General features: G+C 46.5%; 1 protein-coding gene across 39 annotated transcripts in view; it reads right to left on the bottom strand.

Moving 5' to 3' along the window:
• Positions 1–16,673, bottom strand: part of KCNMA1 (potassium calcium-activated channel subfamily M alpha 1) — a 713,000-nt gene that overhangs the window by 487,576 nt on the left and 208,751 nt on the right. For all 39 annotated transcript variants that reach the window (XM_074339646.2, XM_074339645.2, XM_074339641.2 and 36 more), the window contains exon 2: positions 15,449–15,610. In XM_074339646.2, coding sequence (XP_074195747.1) covers positions 15,449–15,610 — 162 coding nt within the window. The remainder of the gene's footprint in view (positions 1–15,448; positions 15,611–16,673) is intronic.

Below are 16,673 nucleotides of genomic sequence, written 5' to 3' on the forward strand. Positions count from 1 at the left end.
GCTCTTAACCACTCAGCCGCTTTCTTTAAGAGGACACATACCTCACCTGCTAAGTATGTGAATAGTGCACAAGAGCGGTGGGTTACAGAGGAGCGGACAACCCCACGCTTCATCTTCAAGATGAACAGGATTTGAACACATGGAGTACATGGAAGAGAAGGGAAGGAAGGCAGGCTGGAAAGGGAGTGAGGCCAGATGAAAATGGGCCCTGCCCATCTGCGAGGAGTTTGGGCTTGAGGAAGCTACTGAAGGTCCCAAGCCATGGAAGAATCTAAGCAAAGCTGGCTTTGGGGAAAATTCAGTTGCAGTGGCATGCAAGGTGAACCACAGGGAAGAGATGGGGCACATGGGGAGAGGACACAGCAGCTGACAGATGAAGGAAGTCACAGGGACTAAACCAGAACAATGGAGACAGGAGCACGGGGAGCAAATCCCCAGGACTTGGCTACTGCCAGGATGTGAGATGGCGCTGGCAGTTTCCCACCAAATCATCCAAATCAGAATCAAGTTCCAGGAGCACTCACGGGGGACCTTCTTGGCCACTCAGCCTGGCACATGGGCTCCTTGAGGCTCTGGTTTCCAGAGTGGGTGATACAAGCGTCTCTACTGAGCAGTGCATGGCAATATATGCCGAGCCTTTCCCAGCTGTGTCAGGCTGGTTACGGAAGCCAAGACGGCCAATTCAATCCAGACAAAGAATCCGGGCTACCTCAAACATGAGAGACAGCCTGGTACAGCAAACTGCAGTCTTCTCTGTCATATTGCCCTATCAATCACAGGCCCAGAATCTAAACCCAGCCTGGGTATACAGCTAACTGAGCTTTCTATTCCAATTGCAATTGCGTTGGGAGGGGAGGAACAAGATTGAGGGATGGATGAGGAGATTGGGAGTGAGTTATGGCCCCAAAACATGATTTGTGAGCCTTCTTCCAAGCTCTACCAGTTGTCTGAAATCCTGTACCCAGCCCTACTTTTACATAAATTCCTGAGAAGGCTCTGTCTGCCATTAGAATGAAATAGATGCCAGGGTGAGGACACAAAAGGCGAACTAATAAAACCGTAAAGAGAACTTTGCTTTGACAAAAGCTAAAGTTTTCCTCGTTATTTATCTATCCTATTTGAAGCCTTGGAATCCCATTTTCATCTTGATGGAGGCAATAAAATCTTCGCAACTTCGATGGCTCCCAGGATAAAGCTGAGAACTCTACCCCGCTCCCGCCCTGCAACTCTGGCAGACTTTTACGTTCAAGTCAGGGCACAAAATGCATTTGGTCAGAGGCAAGATGTATTTATCTCTGTCAGCACAGCCATTAAGACGTGAGCATGAATATCTGACGAGATAAAACATTAAGGGAGAAAACAGGAAGAAATAGAAGGTGAGGCTTCTGAAGCGAGAGAGGAAATGATGCTGCATCAACCCCCACGGAAAGCTTTTTACAGCAAAAGGGGGAGTGGGGCACAGGGAAAGGCAGACGCAGAGCTTGGGAGAAGGGAAGCCCGGAGTGGGGTGCGGGAAAGCTTTGCAATGGAAGCACCATGACCGGCGTGTGCTCTGTGCTCAGAGACGTGGGAGAGTGGACCTAACAAACGAGAAAATGGTGCCTGCAGGTCCATTTGGCTGTAGAATCTCTGCAGGTCTGAATTCCACCCCCTTGCTTCTCCAAACACTGAAGAAAACCTCCAGATGGAAAAATCTGAAGTCAGGTGGCAATATGAAAAAAACAAAAAGAAGGCTCAGACAGGAAGCTGACAACTTGCTGCTCCTCTGAGATCTACGCTATGGAGCTGGGGTATCAAATACTAGGCAGAGTCAAGAAACATGGGTTTTTGTCCTTACGCTGCTTGGGACTGTGTCACCTAGGACAAGCCTCACTTTCATCACACATAAAGTAAACTTTAGGGAAAATGACCTAGAATAGACATGGCTAAGTCATAATGAGGCATACATAACGGGTCCTGCCACCCTCCAAGCCATCTTTCATGGCGAAGTCACCCACAGCATTCTGGAGAGCAAGGCCCAGTTATTCTCTGTTGCTGAATCTTGGATGTTCAGCAAAGCATCCTGGGTAACCACCACTGATGAATCAGAACCCAGGAGATGAAACTTGTTCACTATCCCTGGACTAGATCGCAACTACTCCTTGAATACCCAAGCTATAAAATGATACATTTCACACGTAGTCTCATTACAAAGACCCTTAATGATGTTCTCTCTCTCTTTTCTCTTCTCCTTCACCTTTTCCCAAGTATTAGCAGCCACCGCTATGAAGAAGAAGAAAAAAAAACGGTGTGAAGGCCCTTCACTCAACTTCCTGTCTGAAGCTCCAAAAGTGACCTTGTGCATTTTCCTTGAGCCTCTTTACCTTCAGTTCCCCCATTCTGCTAAAAAGCTCCTCCGGAGGCTGATGTCCCCCCTACCCTCTTAAGGAATTCATCAAGGTGGAGAATTCTATTGCTTTTCAAATGCTTTGAGACCACGAAATAGAAGACAGCCTGGGGAAGTTGAAAGACATTTAATTACTACCCTGGGTTCTTTTGAAAATTATTAAAGAGCCCAGGATTAGAAATTCAGATTTCCTCCAGATCCCTGAGAACAAACAGTTCACTTGTAAATGGCTTAATGTGTCTGTTTAATGTACACAAAATTATCTTTCAGGAAGGCGGATGGTTTTTCACGTCATTTTGCATCACTAAAATATACCACCTATGGCAAAAGGACTGGGATGCAAGGTCTGATAAAATCTACAGCAGAAATAATTAGCACCAGAGGCTGTATCTGAAAGAGAGGGCAATGAAAAGAACCTGGCTACTTATTTATTTCTGTTCTATCAAGATCTCTCCATCGCAACCCTGGGAAAAGGAATTGTATCTTTTGGGAAAGGCTAGAAGGGTGGCTTGCCCACTTGCCTCTAGACAGTTTGTTTGCTGGAGATGACCCTGGGTCCCCAACACAGCAACCCCCTCTAGTCCAGGGTACAGTGGAAACCTGCTTCAATGCTGAAACTTTGTGGGGAAAACAACCAGATAAACCCACTGGTTTGCAAAGAGGAAACAGGTCAGAGGAGCAGTAATGGTTTGTAATTTAGCACCCAGGCAAGGTCTCGGGCTCCACTCTTGAGGATACTAAGTCTTTGCTTAATCATGTTAATTAAATAGGAAATACTTGAAAGAGTCAGCCAATTGAGGGTTTGTTGTGGTTGTTTTTGAAGTTCCTGTAATAAGTTCACCTAAAATGAAGCTTCATTTGGGGAACTTCTGCAACGTCACATTCACCAATCACCCACAGTGTTTGCACCCTTGCTGTAAATTTGGGGGTTCACCTGGCAGCTCCCACCAGCCCCCTGGGTGTGCTACCTTGATCCAGAAGTAAAAAACAGCTTTCACCACAGAAATGTTTCCTTCTCTGCCCCTCCTGGGTATCTCTGCTGGTCATTATTTTAAATAAAAGTGCCTCTCATGAAATGTTTACAGGTAAAAAGAGATGGAGCTGCGTCTGCCTCCTGAATGAACTTTCAGGAACAAGACGACTTGCTTCAGCAGCTGTTCTGACAAAGCAACGCAAATAGCAAAGGGCAGGAGGCATATTTCACCCAGGGTCTCCCCAAGAAGAGGCAGCTCAATCAAAAAGGAGGCTCTTGATGTTCATTTTAGTGCTGATGGGGTAACCAAGTTGGAATGTGACCTCTTCAGACGTTTTGGGACTGTTTGAAGATGACTCCAAGAAGGGAATTCAAGAGTGACATAATTTAAAGGAAGCCACCTTCTCCAGGGAGGACGTGTCCCCTTGGGATGTGACCTCTCCTCCTAAGGCATCCTTCCTCCCGCCCAACTCCCGGGTCACAGGCCCTGTTCCTGCTACTCAATGCTTCCCTTCCTCTCTACAGACAGAGGACCACCTGGAAAGGAGTTTGGAAGGAAAAGAATCATAGGAGGTGAGTGAGAGGGAGGGGCCCTATCACACAGGGTGAGTTTTAGATTTTATTTCAAATGGAACGCTAATAAGCCAGGGGAGGCCCATGCAGCAACGTCCCTTGACTTCTTCCTGCTTCTCTCCAGTTGCTCCAGCAGCTGAGGAAAGAACTATTCTTTCTCCTTTTATAGCTCACCCAGCGCCTAGCAAAGTGTCAAGGGCACAGTAGGTCTGAGGGATCCCTTGCTACCTTGGCTAGCTGAAGGATGGTATACGGAGAAAATGTAGAAACAACCTGAGCTGCAAGGAAACAAACTACTAAGAGACTACCGCTGTCCTGTCATTTTATGCATGGAGACACAAAGGCCTCGAAAGGGAATTGACTTGTCCAAAGTTATCAGAAAGGTTATGGCAGAGCCACGATCAGAACCCAGTTTTCTGCTGACCACCGTTCCTCAGATGACAGTCATTGCCATCTCTATTATCATATCCCAGGTAGATCTCAAACACCGTCACTAATCCCCAATTCCCAGAGAGACACACAGCACGAACATAGGTGAGTAAACTCTTTTCCTTCTTTCTGGTGATCTTTCTTCCTGGAGAGGTCTAAGGAGGCCAAATAACCAAGTTGCCCGCCTCATGGCTCAGAGAGAGACAATAACCACATCACTGCTGCCCCCGGTGCCTGTGGGATGAAGCAGCTCCTGAAAACAACAGCTTTCCTTCTCAGGAAGTTCTTTTTCATCCCTGGGGCATAAAAGCCCAGGCAGCTGGCTATGAGTGCCCAGCTGATATAATTAGCTCCAGAGAGATCTAGCAAGACACACAAGGAGAATGGCCTGAACCTCTCCCAATGGGATTCCAAACCCCACGCCTTCCTGTGCAAATGGTGGCCCAGAGGCTAAGAAACCCAGAAGGCTTGTGTGGCCGCCAGGGAGCCAGCAGCTTCTGCCCCCTGAAACGCTGCCTTTTTGTGAGTCGCCTCTGTTTTAAGCTATTTTTAGTGTAAGCCAAGCTTGAATTTGAGGGAGGGTAGTGTGGGAACATGTCTTTTCTTCCTCTCTCCTTTTCAATGAGCTCTTCCCTATTTCCCTTAGGACAGTCCCTTCACCAACAGACACACACACACACACACACACACACACACACACACACAAGACTAAAAAGAGAAGTGGAGAAAAGGTCAAAATTCAGCATCTTCTCTAAAACAGTCTGGGAACAGTTCTAGGAAGAGGATGGTTTCTCAACCCTTCAGATTGATGCCCCAGACCCTGGATTCTTCGTAGGTGCAAGAAACCAGTATGCTCAGTGCATGTACTTTCGGGATTAACCCATCTGCAATAAGCAAGGAAGGCCCAGAGGTCTCTGCTTGCCCACATAGTTTGTGGGTAACGTTTGATGCCCTAAGGAAAGCTCGAAGTCCCTGCAGGCTTGTGAGTTTCCACTCAGACAAGCCCCTGGATTCCTAGTGTTGTCGTGCCTTCCACGTTAGTACCAGGCCAATTTTACGAACTGAAATGAACTGGATGAGCACAGAGCTAGCCCTGGCACTTAGGAGGCCTGGGTGCATTTAGTAATTGAGTTTTCGAGTGCCCTAATTCCTTAAGAATGACAGAGAAGCAACTGCCCTGTCCTAGTTTCCTCACTACTAAAACACTAGAGAACTTTTTTTTTTTTTTTTTTTGGCAATAAAATTTTTAGGGCAAATGGTAGATTTCTGTTGCTGTCATTCCCCTGAATTAGTTGTTTTTTTGAAGGAAAAAAAAAAAAAGCCTCTTTCTGGACCCAGGCCCTAAAAATGGGGCTTCTAATGCACCAGATTGGGATGTTTGGGGCCTGCAGGCACGCATCAGTCTGCCTGCTCCTAAACATAGCCTAGTACATTAAACTTGGAAGCATCAACTTGCCTATGGTCCCAAGTATGACTTTCCGAGCACGTGCTCTGTAGCAACACCAACGGTTATCGACGTTGGCATCATCAGCTCTATTTTTGAATCAGCCTGCGAAACAAACCTGCTCACAGCTGAAAAGGATTCTTTGAGTAGAGTCTCAATCTACTAGGATGTTATTCTGGTAAACAGGGGCTGCTAAAACCACTGGCATCCTCTGAAGACCCCAGGGGAAAAGCTGGGTGAGAAAACGCTCCCATTCCAAGATGGCAGCTCTATGTCCTATAAAGCCTCCAGGGGGCGCCAGCTTTGACTGGTTGGGAGGGAGGGAGGAAGGAAGGAGCTTAACTTGAGTCTTGTCAACACATTTTCTCAGGCCCCTCTGATCGAGCCTCAGGAAGACACGGGATGTGAGATCAAGACCGGGAGAATCAGCTCCCAAGCCTGTCCCAGGACTGAGGGATAGGCCACAGGTTCTGATTTATCACCTACTTCAAAAACCTGGCCACTCAAAAGCATCATAGCAAAATACAAGCATAACATTTTCATTTTCAACACTTCGGATGATTTCACTTTGCAGATTTTGCTAGACGGACCAACATGTATCCCATGCCTTGAATAGCGTCTGGCACTTAGTAGGGGCTCCGGGAATGTTTGAAGGAACAGATGAACAGCTCAGAGGAGATGCCTCTACTGTACAAGTGAATCTGTATCCTTATCTCCCAATGACTAACACACTTTCCAGCATCCACCCAATAGATTTGTGGTTGCTGCCCACCAAAATGAATGTTAAAGACACCTCCCCACATAGTTGTGCTGACAAGTCCTGTGAAACCAGCCCTGTGTCTGTCAGCCTCACTCCACAACCAGGGAGGACAGGACATGGGGACCACAGTGAAAGCACTTGACCCTCTTTCCACAAGACTCATCTGTCATCCTGCCAAGGCGTTTCCTGTGACATACAAGCCTCCAGTGCACAGCTCCCAGGGAGAGCCTAGCCCTCCCTACGGCCCGTGGCCAGCTTGGGGAGGCCATATGAAGTGAGAATTTCCTGGCCAACTCAAGAGTGGTGAGTCAGCCTGGCATGAGTCCGCTTCAGAAATGACAGGGTCTGAACGGTGTGCATGGAGCAAAAATCATCAGCTGTCTGGACCCAAACCAGGGCCTTCCTGGGATTGTCAGACCCCTTTGACTTGGCCATGCCCAGAGCTAGCTCATCACTCTGAGACGACGTCTGAGTTTGGTGAGGTCTGAAGGCGGCTCCATCTCTGTTGTAGTGAATGATTTATTCTCCACTCACCCGAGTCTCCACACCAGCCCATTTCCTCCACGACATGGTGACTGGGCTCATGCAACAATAACAAAAATAATAATAGCTAATGCCCTTATTTATGTACCAACCATGAAAGACGCACTGTTCTAAACATTTCACATTCATTGACACATCAAATGCTCAGAACAACATTAAGAGGCAGTGACTATTATTATGCCCATTGAACAGATGCAGAAACTGAGGCACCGAAAGCAACCAGCCAGGGTAAAACCCTAGAGAGTGGTGGAACTGGGACTCAGCAGAATGACTGGAGATGCTGGGTTTCTAACCGCCCTACTGTACCACATACAGCAGTCCTCCATGCTCCAAGGGTCACAGCATCCCAAGGACGCACGTTCCAGGGAGAGAGGAAAAGCAGGAGCTGGAGATTTGGGGATGTTAAGTGCTCCACCTGTCCTCCCTGTCAGTTCCAATCAAAAGATAAAGGGACACAAGGAGCCAGATAGAGATCAAAAGAGAGTAGGAGTCCCAGTTCAGATAGGGCTGGATCAGCAGAGGGGCAGGGCTCCTGTCTCCCAACCCTAACAGAGAAGCTGAAACAGAGATCAGAGGCAGGGCGACTGGTAAGGGAAGGCCGGCCTTGCCTGCTTAGGGCACAGACACCAAAGTGCCCTCCTTTATTTATTAGGTCCCCAATGACTGGGTGTCACATTCACTTCTGGGTGCTGGGGAATACCAATAATGGTACACGGATTGGACAGATGGTTGAAGAGACAGATGGATGAGGTGGAAGGACAAAGCAGGCACCCACTTCCCACCACCCACCACCCCAAAAACCCAGAGAACGGAGGCCACATGAGGCTCTTCCTTTCTCGAGCGCTGTTGGAGGATTGATTTCTGAAACTCTCCTTCATTTTCACAGGGGAGGTTAGAGAAGACAACACACCAGCTAGCAAAATTAACAGCTGCACTTTCCAGAATGCTCTGGAGGGGCCTACACACAGAGCATGTGGCCTGCAGGCCAGCAATGCAGACCAGTAGCCCGTGCAGCTGAGGTGCGTGGTCTGCAGGCCTGACCCCGGGGTGGCAGGGACTAGACTCCAGGCTGCCAGGTGGGGCCGGAGGTGTGCTGACTGCAGCGGTGCAGGCAGTAGAGGGGGAGACTTAGGGAGTGACCCTACTACAGAATTCCCACACATTCCACTGAGTGTGGGAAGGGGAAACCTTACGCTGAGCCAGCTGAGAACCTGCTGTGGACATGGGGGCCCACCTAGCTCTGGCCTCTGTCTTCCCATCTCTACTGCATCATTCAGTTGAGGTTGTGGAGGTATATGTAGCGTATCTCTATGAAAAGGGGATAGACGGTACATCTTAGCCATTACCTTGGGCCATGAGGAATTGTGGAGCAGTCACACTGGCCACGTAGGGATATCGACAATCAGAGAGCAGAAGGAAAACATGCTGATTTAGTTTGGGGGGGTGGCAAACTTCTACAGGGCCAGAAAATAACTATTTTAGGCTGGTGGATATTTCAGACTCTATGGATGTTACTCAATTCTGCTTTTATAGTGTGGCAGCCATAGAAAAATGTAAATGAGTGAGCATGGCTGCATCCCAACAAAATTCTGTTTATGAACACTGAAATTTGAATCGCGTGTAATTTTCACATGGCACAAAATAGTCTTCTTTTGATTCTTTTAAAAACCATTTGAAAATATGAAAACCATCCTTGGCCTGTGGGCCGTACAAAACAGGCATTCAGCCGGATTTCGCCCATGGGCCAAAGGCCGCCGATCCCCGCACTAGCTATGTTTCCCAGAGCGTGCTCTTTGTGATGCCCATGGGTGTTTCATGGGTCAAAGGTTCCATGGTGAAACAGGAATGAGAAATGCTGAGCAAACCAAATTCTTTCTGTTTTCTTACTGTAGGACTTCTTCAAGACTTACACGCTGATAAGCACTGGCAATCTCAACAAGGGGATAAGAAATGAAGTCTGTCCAACTTCCGGGGAATCACTTTTCTCCTGGAGCATCTCCTGGGTCTACCATGTGGTTTCCCCGGAAATAAGACCTAGCCGGACAATCAGCTCTAATGCAGCTTTTGGAGCAAAAATTAATATAAGACCCCATCTTTTATGTTATATTATATTATATTATACCCAGTACTATATTATATATTATTATATTATATTATATTATATTATATTATATTATATTATATTATATTATATTATACTATATATTATATATTATACCTGGTCTTATAGTAAAATAAGACCGGGTCTTATATTAATTTTTGCTCCAAAAGACGCATTAGAGCTGATTGTCTGGCTAGGTCTTATTTTGGGGGAAACACAGTGGTTTTCTGTAGAATCTAATTAAAACAATGGGGACAAAGTCTGACCAACAGTCAGTAACAGTGCCACCCAATGTGATCCTGACTCTCTTTTACTCTCTCCAGTGACAGGCAGCTCACTACCTATCGTGGGTGCCAGCTGGATTCAGTGATTTCTCTGACTCATGTTGTCCCACCCATGATGCCAAGTCACAGGTAACAAATTTAGTGCATCTTTCATCAGAAAAAGACAAAATTTCATGTTTAATAAAAAGAAACTATACCTTCTCTGATTTATGCTTTATACCCCAAAAATAAACTATTTATACACAGGATAAATGAAGAGCCATTATTAAGTCCCGAAGGGGAATTACTGTGTGATTTCTTTAAAAGAAGCTTCACTTGGGGAAGTAAAAAACTCAAACAAAATCCAATTTACTCTCAATTGCACAGAAAGCAGGGCCTACGTGTTCACTAAGGGGCCATTCTTAGTAAAAACACAAGCCCATGAAACTTCTGGTCGTTCTGCTATATAGGGCATTTGTAAGTGATATAAAAATTTTATGTAGGTTTGCCTAAAACGTAAAAAAGAAAAGAAAAAAAAAAGAAAAAAGGAGAGGAGAGGAGCATAGATGAGAGGAAGAGAGGGGAAGATAGAAATGTGAGCTGTGTGTGAATTTGCCACCAGGCACCAATGCAGGAGAAAAGTAGAGGGTGCTGATGAGAAATTTCCCCAGCACCATGAGCCACCTAAAGGGAGAAATGACAGCAATGAAAGTCACATATTTGATTAAGCATATGCCCGTGTGCACCTCCATTTTGTTCAACTGCTCTAATTTCATGGGCAAACAGCACAGCAGTGAGCACATCTATTTAACTCTATTAAACCAATAGAATTATTTCTATTTGAAAGGCATATTTGATATGTACTTTCTTTTGGGCCCTCGGAGATAAGGACAGAATGGTCCAAGCTATGTATAGAACGTTAATGTGAAATGCCACATATGCGATATATTTAGGAAGATAAAGGGAAAGACTGGCAGTTTTCATTCTCCGTACTTCAATGAATCATGCCCCAGACAGTAAAGCAAGTAGCATATATTCTCGGTTCATGGATTAGATGTGTATGCATCCTGGAGCAATATTCAAATGTAGCATAGTACCATGAGAATACGGGGAAAATAATCAAAAGAATAATTCTAAAGGCTCTATCTTTGCTCAAGTTGCTGACAGCTGTATTAGCAGAACCAGTCTTTGAAGGAAAGCACAAAACACTGAATCTATACAGGGTTTGAGGTACTGGATACTGTTTACACCTTGAGGTGAAGTCATGCTTGGGCAGAAGACATAGTTTCCCTAAGGGAAGAGTCACTCTGAGATCAATGTGGAAATTAATATGAATATTCAGAAACAAGGCACTAACATAGGTGGTATGAATGCATATGTGCCTGTATTTATCCGTGTGTGTATCTGTGTCCACAACAAACCCCATTACAAATGGGTTCTCTGACCTATTGCTCTTGTGCTATATTATCTGAGGAAATCCCTTCCTAAGGAATTTCTTTCAATTTCTGACTTTCAATTTATTTATAAAATGAGGAGATGAACTAGCCCAAAAGTCAGCAAACTACGGCCCATGAAACAAATCTGGCCTACCACCTCTTTTTGTTAATAAAGTTTTATTGGAACACAGTCACGCCCATGGATTACCTGTGGCTGCTTTCGAACCACAAAGGCAGAGTTGAGTAGTTGTGTCAGAGTCCCTGTGGTCTGCGAAGGCTAAAAATATTTAAAGAAATGTTTAATGTACCTTTAAAGAAAAATTTGCCAACCTTGTACTAGATGACCCCTGACATTGAGTTTGGCTTAGGATTCCATAAAGCACAACTGAATGATGCAAAAGCCGACTCTGAGTCTCTTGCCTTCTTTATTTACACACTGCTCACAAAACTACAGGAAGCACATCACCACGTACGTGTAAAGTTCAAAGAGAAGAGTGAGGAAAGTAGGCCAAAGGGAAAATGAGAGGAGAAACAGCGATGAAGCCACAGGCACGTGAATACTAAAATGCAAACCCTGAGATGCTGTGTATTCTCAATGGGCCACCAACTTAGCTCCAAGCAGCCATGAAAAAAGAGAGTCATGATGCCGCTCCCAATTTAGAGTGTTGAGGAGAGGTTCCCCAGGAGGACCACAGCAACGCTGGAACAAAGAACCACTTATCCCGAGTCTGTGTACTGAGCAGATAAGGTGAGATGTAGCCAGCAAGGTCCTCAGCAATGCCCACACAGCGGGGACGTATCCTGATGGCAAACTCGGAATTGGCTACATGGAAATATCCCTCAGTGTGGGCCACCTCCAAATCCCACAGTGGAATTTATCAGCAATTCTTCCACTAGGTTTCAAAATTTTGAAATAATCATGTGCCACATTTATAATCAGAAAATAAATATTTTTCACTTAAAAAAAAGATAAAGGAAGAGTAACCCTTGACAGTCTGCTGTTCACTTTGATGTGGAATCCCTCAGCCACATGCTCCAAGGGAAGGTTCTGTCCAGTCTTGCCTTTTTTGTGAAGCTAAAGCCTGAGTGCTGGGTGAGAGACAAGGCAAAGACAGGCTATTCTGAGACCTGGTCACGGAATTTTTATCACGTTGGTGACGAGGCTCCAGGTGTTCTCTATAAAAAGCACTGGTGAATGGTGACTATCGTTTGTCATTTCTTACATTGAGCCCTACAACTTTATATCCAGTTTCTCATTACCAGTTATTCACACCTGGATCTCTGTTGCTACCTACTTTACGGCCAGTGCCTAGAAGAGTGCCCGGGGGAGGTAAGAAATAAGTACTTAGAGAATGAATGATGTGCTCCTCTGAGAAATCCTGGACAAAAGGGGAGTCTACAGATATGCTGACGTTGTCTTGGCGAATCCTTTCCCAGATGGGTCTTACCCACAGTGCCCCAGCTTTGAGACTCTCACTGGGGACAATGAAACAGGTGAAAAGGGGTCCCAGATGTGGAGGCAAAAATTTAATAAAATAAAATTAAAAAAAAAAAAAAGAAAAAGAAAAGAGAAACTGAACAGCCGGGTGTCTAGTCTTGCTTTAGTCCCACTGTTGGGAGGATAAACATTTGGACAGCTCCAGACAACACAGCTTTGGGTTCTGCACAGGCAGATCCTCTTTCTCTTGTGCACGGAGACTTCCATGTGAAGTCTGTTCCTTGCTCAGAGCAAGGACATGCCTTCTCCTAAGGGACAGAGGCCTGTTCTAGAACTCTGAGATGCCTGTTCTCTGTGCAGTGAGACCTGCTCTGCTCTGAGCGCACCAGAGTGGCACAGGCAGGCTTTTCTCCAAGGAAAGCTTCAGAGAGCAGCTGGCATTCTGGGCAGTGCGAGGCAAGGAGGCCCAGGCAGAGTGTTCTTGTCCACACAAATGTTAAGAGAATCAGGCCAAGTAGCCATAGGACCAAACTGGCTCAGAGATGGTAAAGTCAAAATGTCACAGCCAAAGCGACAGCTGGCAGTGGCTTAGAATAGAAGAAGCATTATCTTCCACTGGGAAGTAATGACACAGAAAGAGCACTAGACAGGGAGTCCGGAGGCCTTCGGGTACTAGCCTGGTTCTGTCACTTGCAACTGCATATTCTTAGGCAAGTCATTGCCCTTCCTGTGCCTTGGTTTTCTCAGCTGTAAAATGGAAATGAATGCATTGATAAGACTGGCTTGCTTGCTTCCTTGTAACGAACCCCTCCAACGCAACAGCAAAATGGGCAATAGAAACAAATACAACATGGTCCTTACCCTGCAACCTGATCATATAGAGCCTAGCAGAGTGCCTGCCTGGCTCACAAGAGGCTCTTGATAATGTTACTGTCAGTGGTAGTATCAAGGTGGATGCTGGGTACACGTGGCCTGGGATTCCACTTCCACAATGTCACCCACACCCACATACCCACCTGCCTCCACTGCTGGGTGTCAGTTCAGGCCTGGCCTCACCAGGTCCACTGCAGCCATTCCCTGGCATCCTGTCACAGGTGCCGGGAGCTCACTATCCAAACTGACCCAGCACCTCGGAGCACCCGCCCCACCAATTTGGCCTCCACTTCTCCACCAGCTCTCCCTATACACCCACCAATCATGACACCCTTCCCTCAAAATCTCATTTCCTACAAAAGTCAGCCCACATTCTTTCACTTGGCATTTGAAGAGCGGACCAGGCCACCTTCCCAGTCTTACTTCCTGTCGGGTACCTTTGTGTTCTCAGCCTGGGCCTCATTCCATCAATGCCGTACCCCTTCTCTGCTCCCGCTGCTCCTCACTCTGGAATGACTTCCTCACTCACATTTCAAAGCTCAACTCAAATGCTCTGCATTTTATTAGGTATTCTCGGTTTCTGGCCCCCTAAGTGGTCCCTTTCTTGTTTTCAAGCTTGGGTATGTTATTTTTTATGTCATCTCTATCATCAAGCACGTGGTCCGTTCATCTTAAAATGGAAGTTTCAGCTCAAAGGCTTTCTTCCCTGCGACTGCTTTCTTGATGCCCCCCCAACTTCTCCATACTCAGCCTCCCCACCGCAACACACACTCATGTAATGCTTGTACTCATAGTATCTCTCCTCCAGACATTCCTTTAATAACTTCCGTCCGTGGTGCAATGAAATCAGGATCACTCCTTGCTGTCTGCAGGGCTGAAAAGAACACCTGGCCCAGAGTTGATGCTCAGTAACTCTTGGCTGGTGCTCATGAAGATAATTAAAACTGTCTACAATGGCCACATGGAGCCACAGGACTGGCACATCTGTGCAACCAAACTGTCTGCTGTCCCTCATCCATCACTGCCATATGGATAGAACACACTGCCTCCATTCCATTACATGTGAATGTCCAGACCTAGAATTCAACCTCTTTATGTTTCCCACACAGAATCCCCTTATATACAAGCATAAAAGGGCAATAAAGACTTTCCCGATGACTCAGGGCGACGGCAGGGGTTGGAGGACACAGGGTGGTGCTTACACAGCACAGCCCACAGCAAGCCACCTTCAATTCGTCATTAGACACCCAGGACTGCCCAAGTTTTCCTGGGTCCCTCCAACCCAGGCCATCCCCTCTCTGTCTTCCTCCATGCAGCAACTAGCCTCACCAGTTTCTCTACTTCCTCCAAAATTCCAACTTTAAATTTCTCCCCTTTCAATTTTGCTATCAACTGACATGAGCTACGGCTCCATATATACCCTTCAGAAGGCTTTGCTCATGATGGGTCCCTCGGGTAACAGAACCCTATCTGCTTTAAAGGCTGTTTGGCCACCACCTTTGTGACTCAAGCAAGGCACTCAGTGTCTTACTCCTTCCTTCAAGCTGTTCGTAAGGGATTTATTCCAAACATAAAGTAGAGTTCTTCCCAAAAAAAGATTCTGATGGGAGAAATTTTCACCACCTCCCTACATATGTCTACATTCACCTCCTCACTGCGTTTTGCTATGAAATGTCGAGGGTGATGCCATCTATTTTCCAGCACCTCTACCTGATCTTTGATCCACCCAGCCATCACAATATCCCCATTCATTCTATCTGTGAGCCATGACTCTTGACCAGCTTCATACACAGAAAGGGCAGCCCATACAAAACAGCTTCCAGAATCACAGGAAGAAATTATTTGAAATGTAACATCCTTCTCAGGGAAACCGCTGACCCAAAGCAGACCTAAGAAAGCCGGTGGGCAGGGGTACCCCAGAGAAGGGCCCACATATGGCAGGAGTGTGACCTGACCAGAGTGTCCAACACGCACACAACTCCCTGGGTCCCTGCCCCAGCAGACCCTCTGTGCCCCAGACACTGGTGCACTCTGCAAATCCCTCCATAAACCACTGGCTTAGATGTGCACGAACCCAGCCTCTTCTCCATGACTATTCGTAAGCACCCCCTGTTCACCCTACCTCCCAATAGCCAGTGGAGACCCCACAAAACATCACATCCCTATAAACAAAGCAATGATGGATGAGAAAGAAGGCCTCCTCGTGTGAGGAGGGAATTGGGGACTCACCAGGACTCTGCCGGTCAGTGTCTGGGCAGATATCATCACCCCAGCCCAGTCCTTCACAGAGGTCATCCAGCCGACCTCGGCTGCCACTGCCTCCTCTTTTTCGTCCACTGGCTTGAGAGTGCCATCCGCCTGGCTTGAGCCATTGTTAATCTTCTGGGCCTCCTGGCAACAGAGAGAACAAGGGTTTACATAGGGAACAACTGGATTTTAAAAACGCAACCTGTCCAAGAGACTCAAAGCCGGGAGGGTCCTCCTCTAAGGTGGGAACTGGCATGAAGGTACAGGGGTAGGACAGAAAGGATGGATTATGGCTTTGCTCGCTTTTTTAATCTTTAAAAAAAAAAAGAATATTTTCTTTATTTCCCTTTCAAATATCTTTGTGAAAGGAAGAACAATGAGACTATTCTGTTCCTGCTTTAAAGCAACAAAGCTCAGGAGGAAAAGCATCCTGTCTGAGGTCTCTGCCTGCCATACCTTCATGCCCTTCTCACAGGAGTGCCCAATCTTTCCTTAAAGAAAACCACCATCTCCTCATCTCCATCTGTGTGGTTCAAAAAGGACTGCTAGGCCTGTGCTGGCCCAGGAATGGGGACAGGTCAGTCATATCATTCCATCACCCTGGCAACAGCCACTGGGCCAGGGGCAGTCACATGACCCACATCAACCCAATACAGATCAAGCGGGGGACTTTTGCTGGAAACAGCAGGAAAGGTAATCCTTCCCTGAGAATGAAGGTACCACAGAGAAAAGTAAGAGAAGTGATGGAACCCTGATATCATCGTTTAAACACCTGAATCCAGCTGTGTCTGAAATCCACACCAGATTTTTCAGTTATAGGAGACAATAATAAATTCCCCTGCATGGCTTCAAATGTGCTCCAGGAAACAAGGTCAACATCCTCAGATAACTAGCCCTGCACTGGGCCCTAAACTGCACTCTTTTGCACACAATGTGCCCTCTGCCTGGAACACCCTTCTCCCACAAAGGGTCACAGCTTGCTCCCTCCCCTCCCTCAAGTCTTTGCTCAAATATCACCTTTTCAAATGAGGGCTTCTCTGGCTACCCTTTTAAAATTGCAGCCCTGCCTTCTGACAGCACCGCCTTTCTGCTTTATTTTTCTCCATAGCACTTAAAACCTCTAATACACTCTGTAATTCACTTACTTATTTCATTTACTGTCTGCTTCCCCCAACTGCTATATGTCCCAGTGCCTAAAAGAGCACCT

This window comes from Rhinolophus sinicus, chromosome 15, assembly GCF_057876585.1.
Source record: "Rhinolophus sinicus isolate RSI-liver-muscle chromosome 15, RSI-T2T, whole genome shotgun sequence".
Taxonomy (NCBI): Eukaryota; Metazoa; Chordata; class Mammalia; order Chiroptera; family Rhinolophidae; genus Rhinolophus; species Rhinolophus sinicus.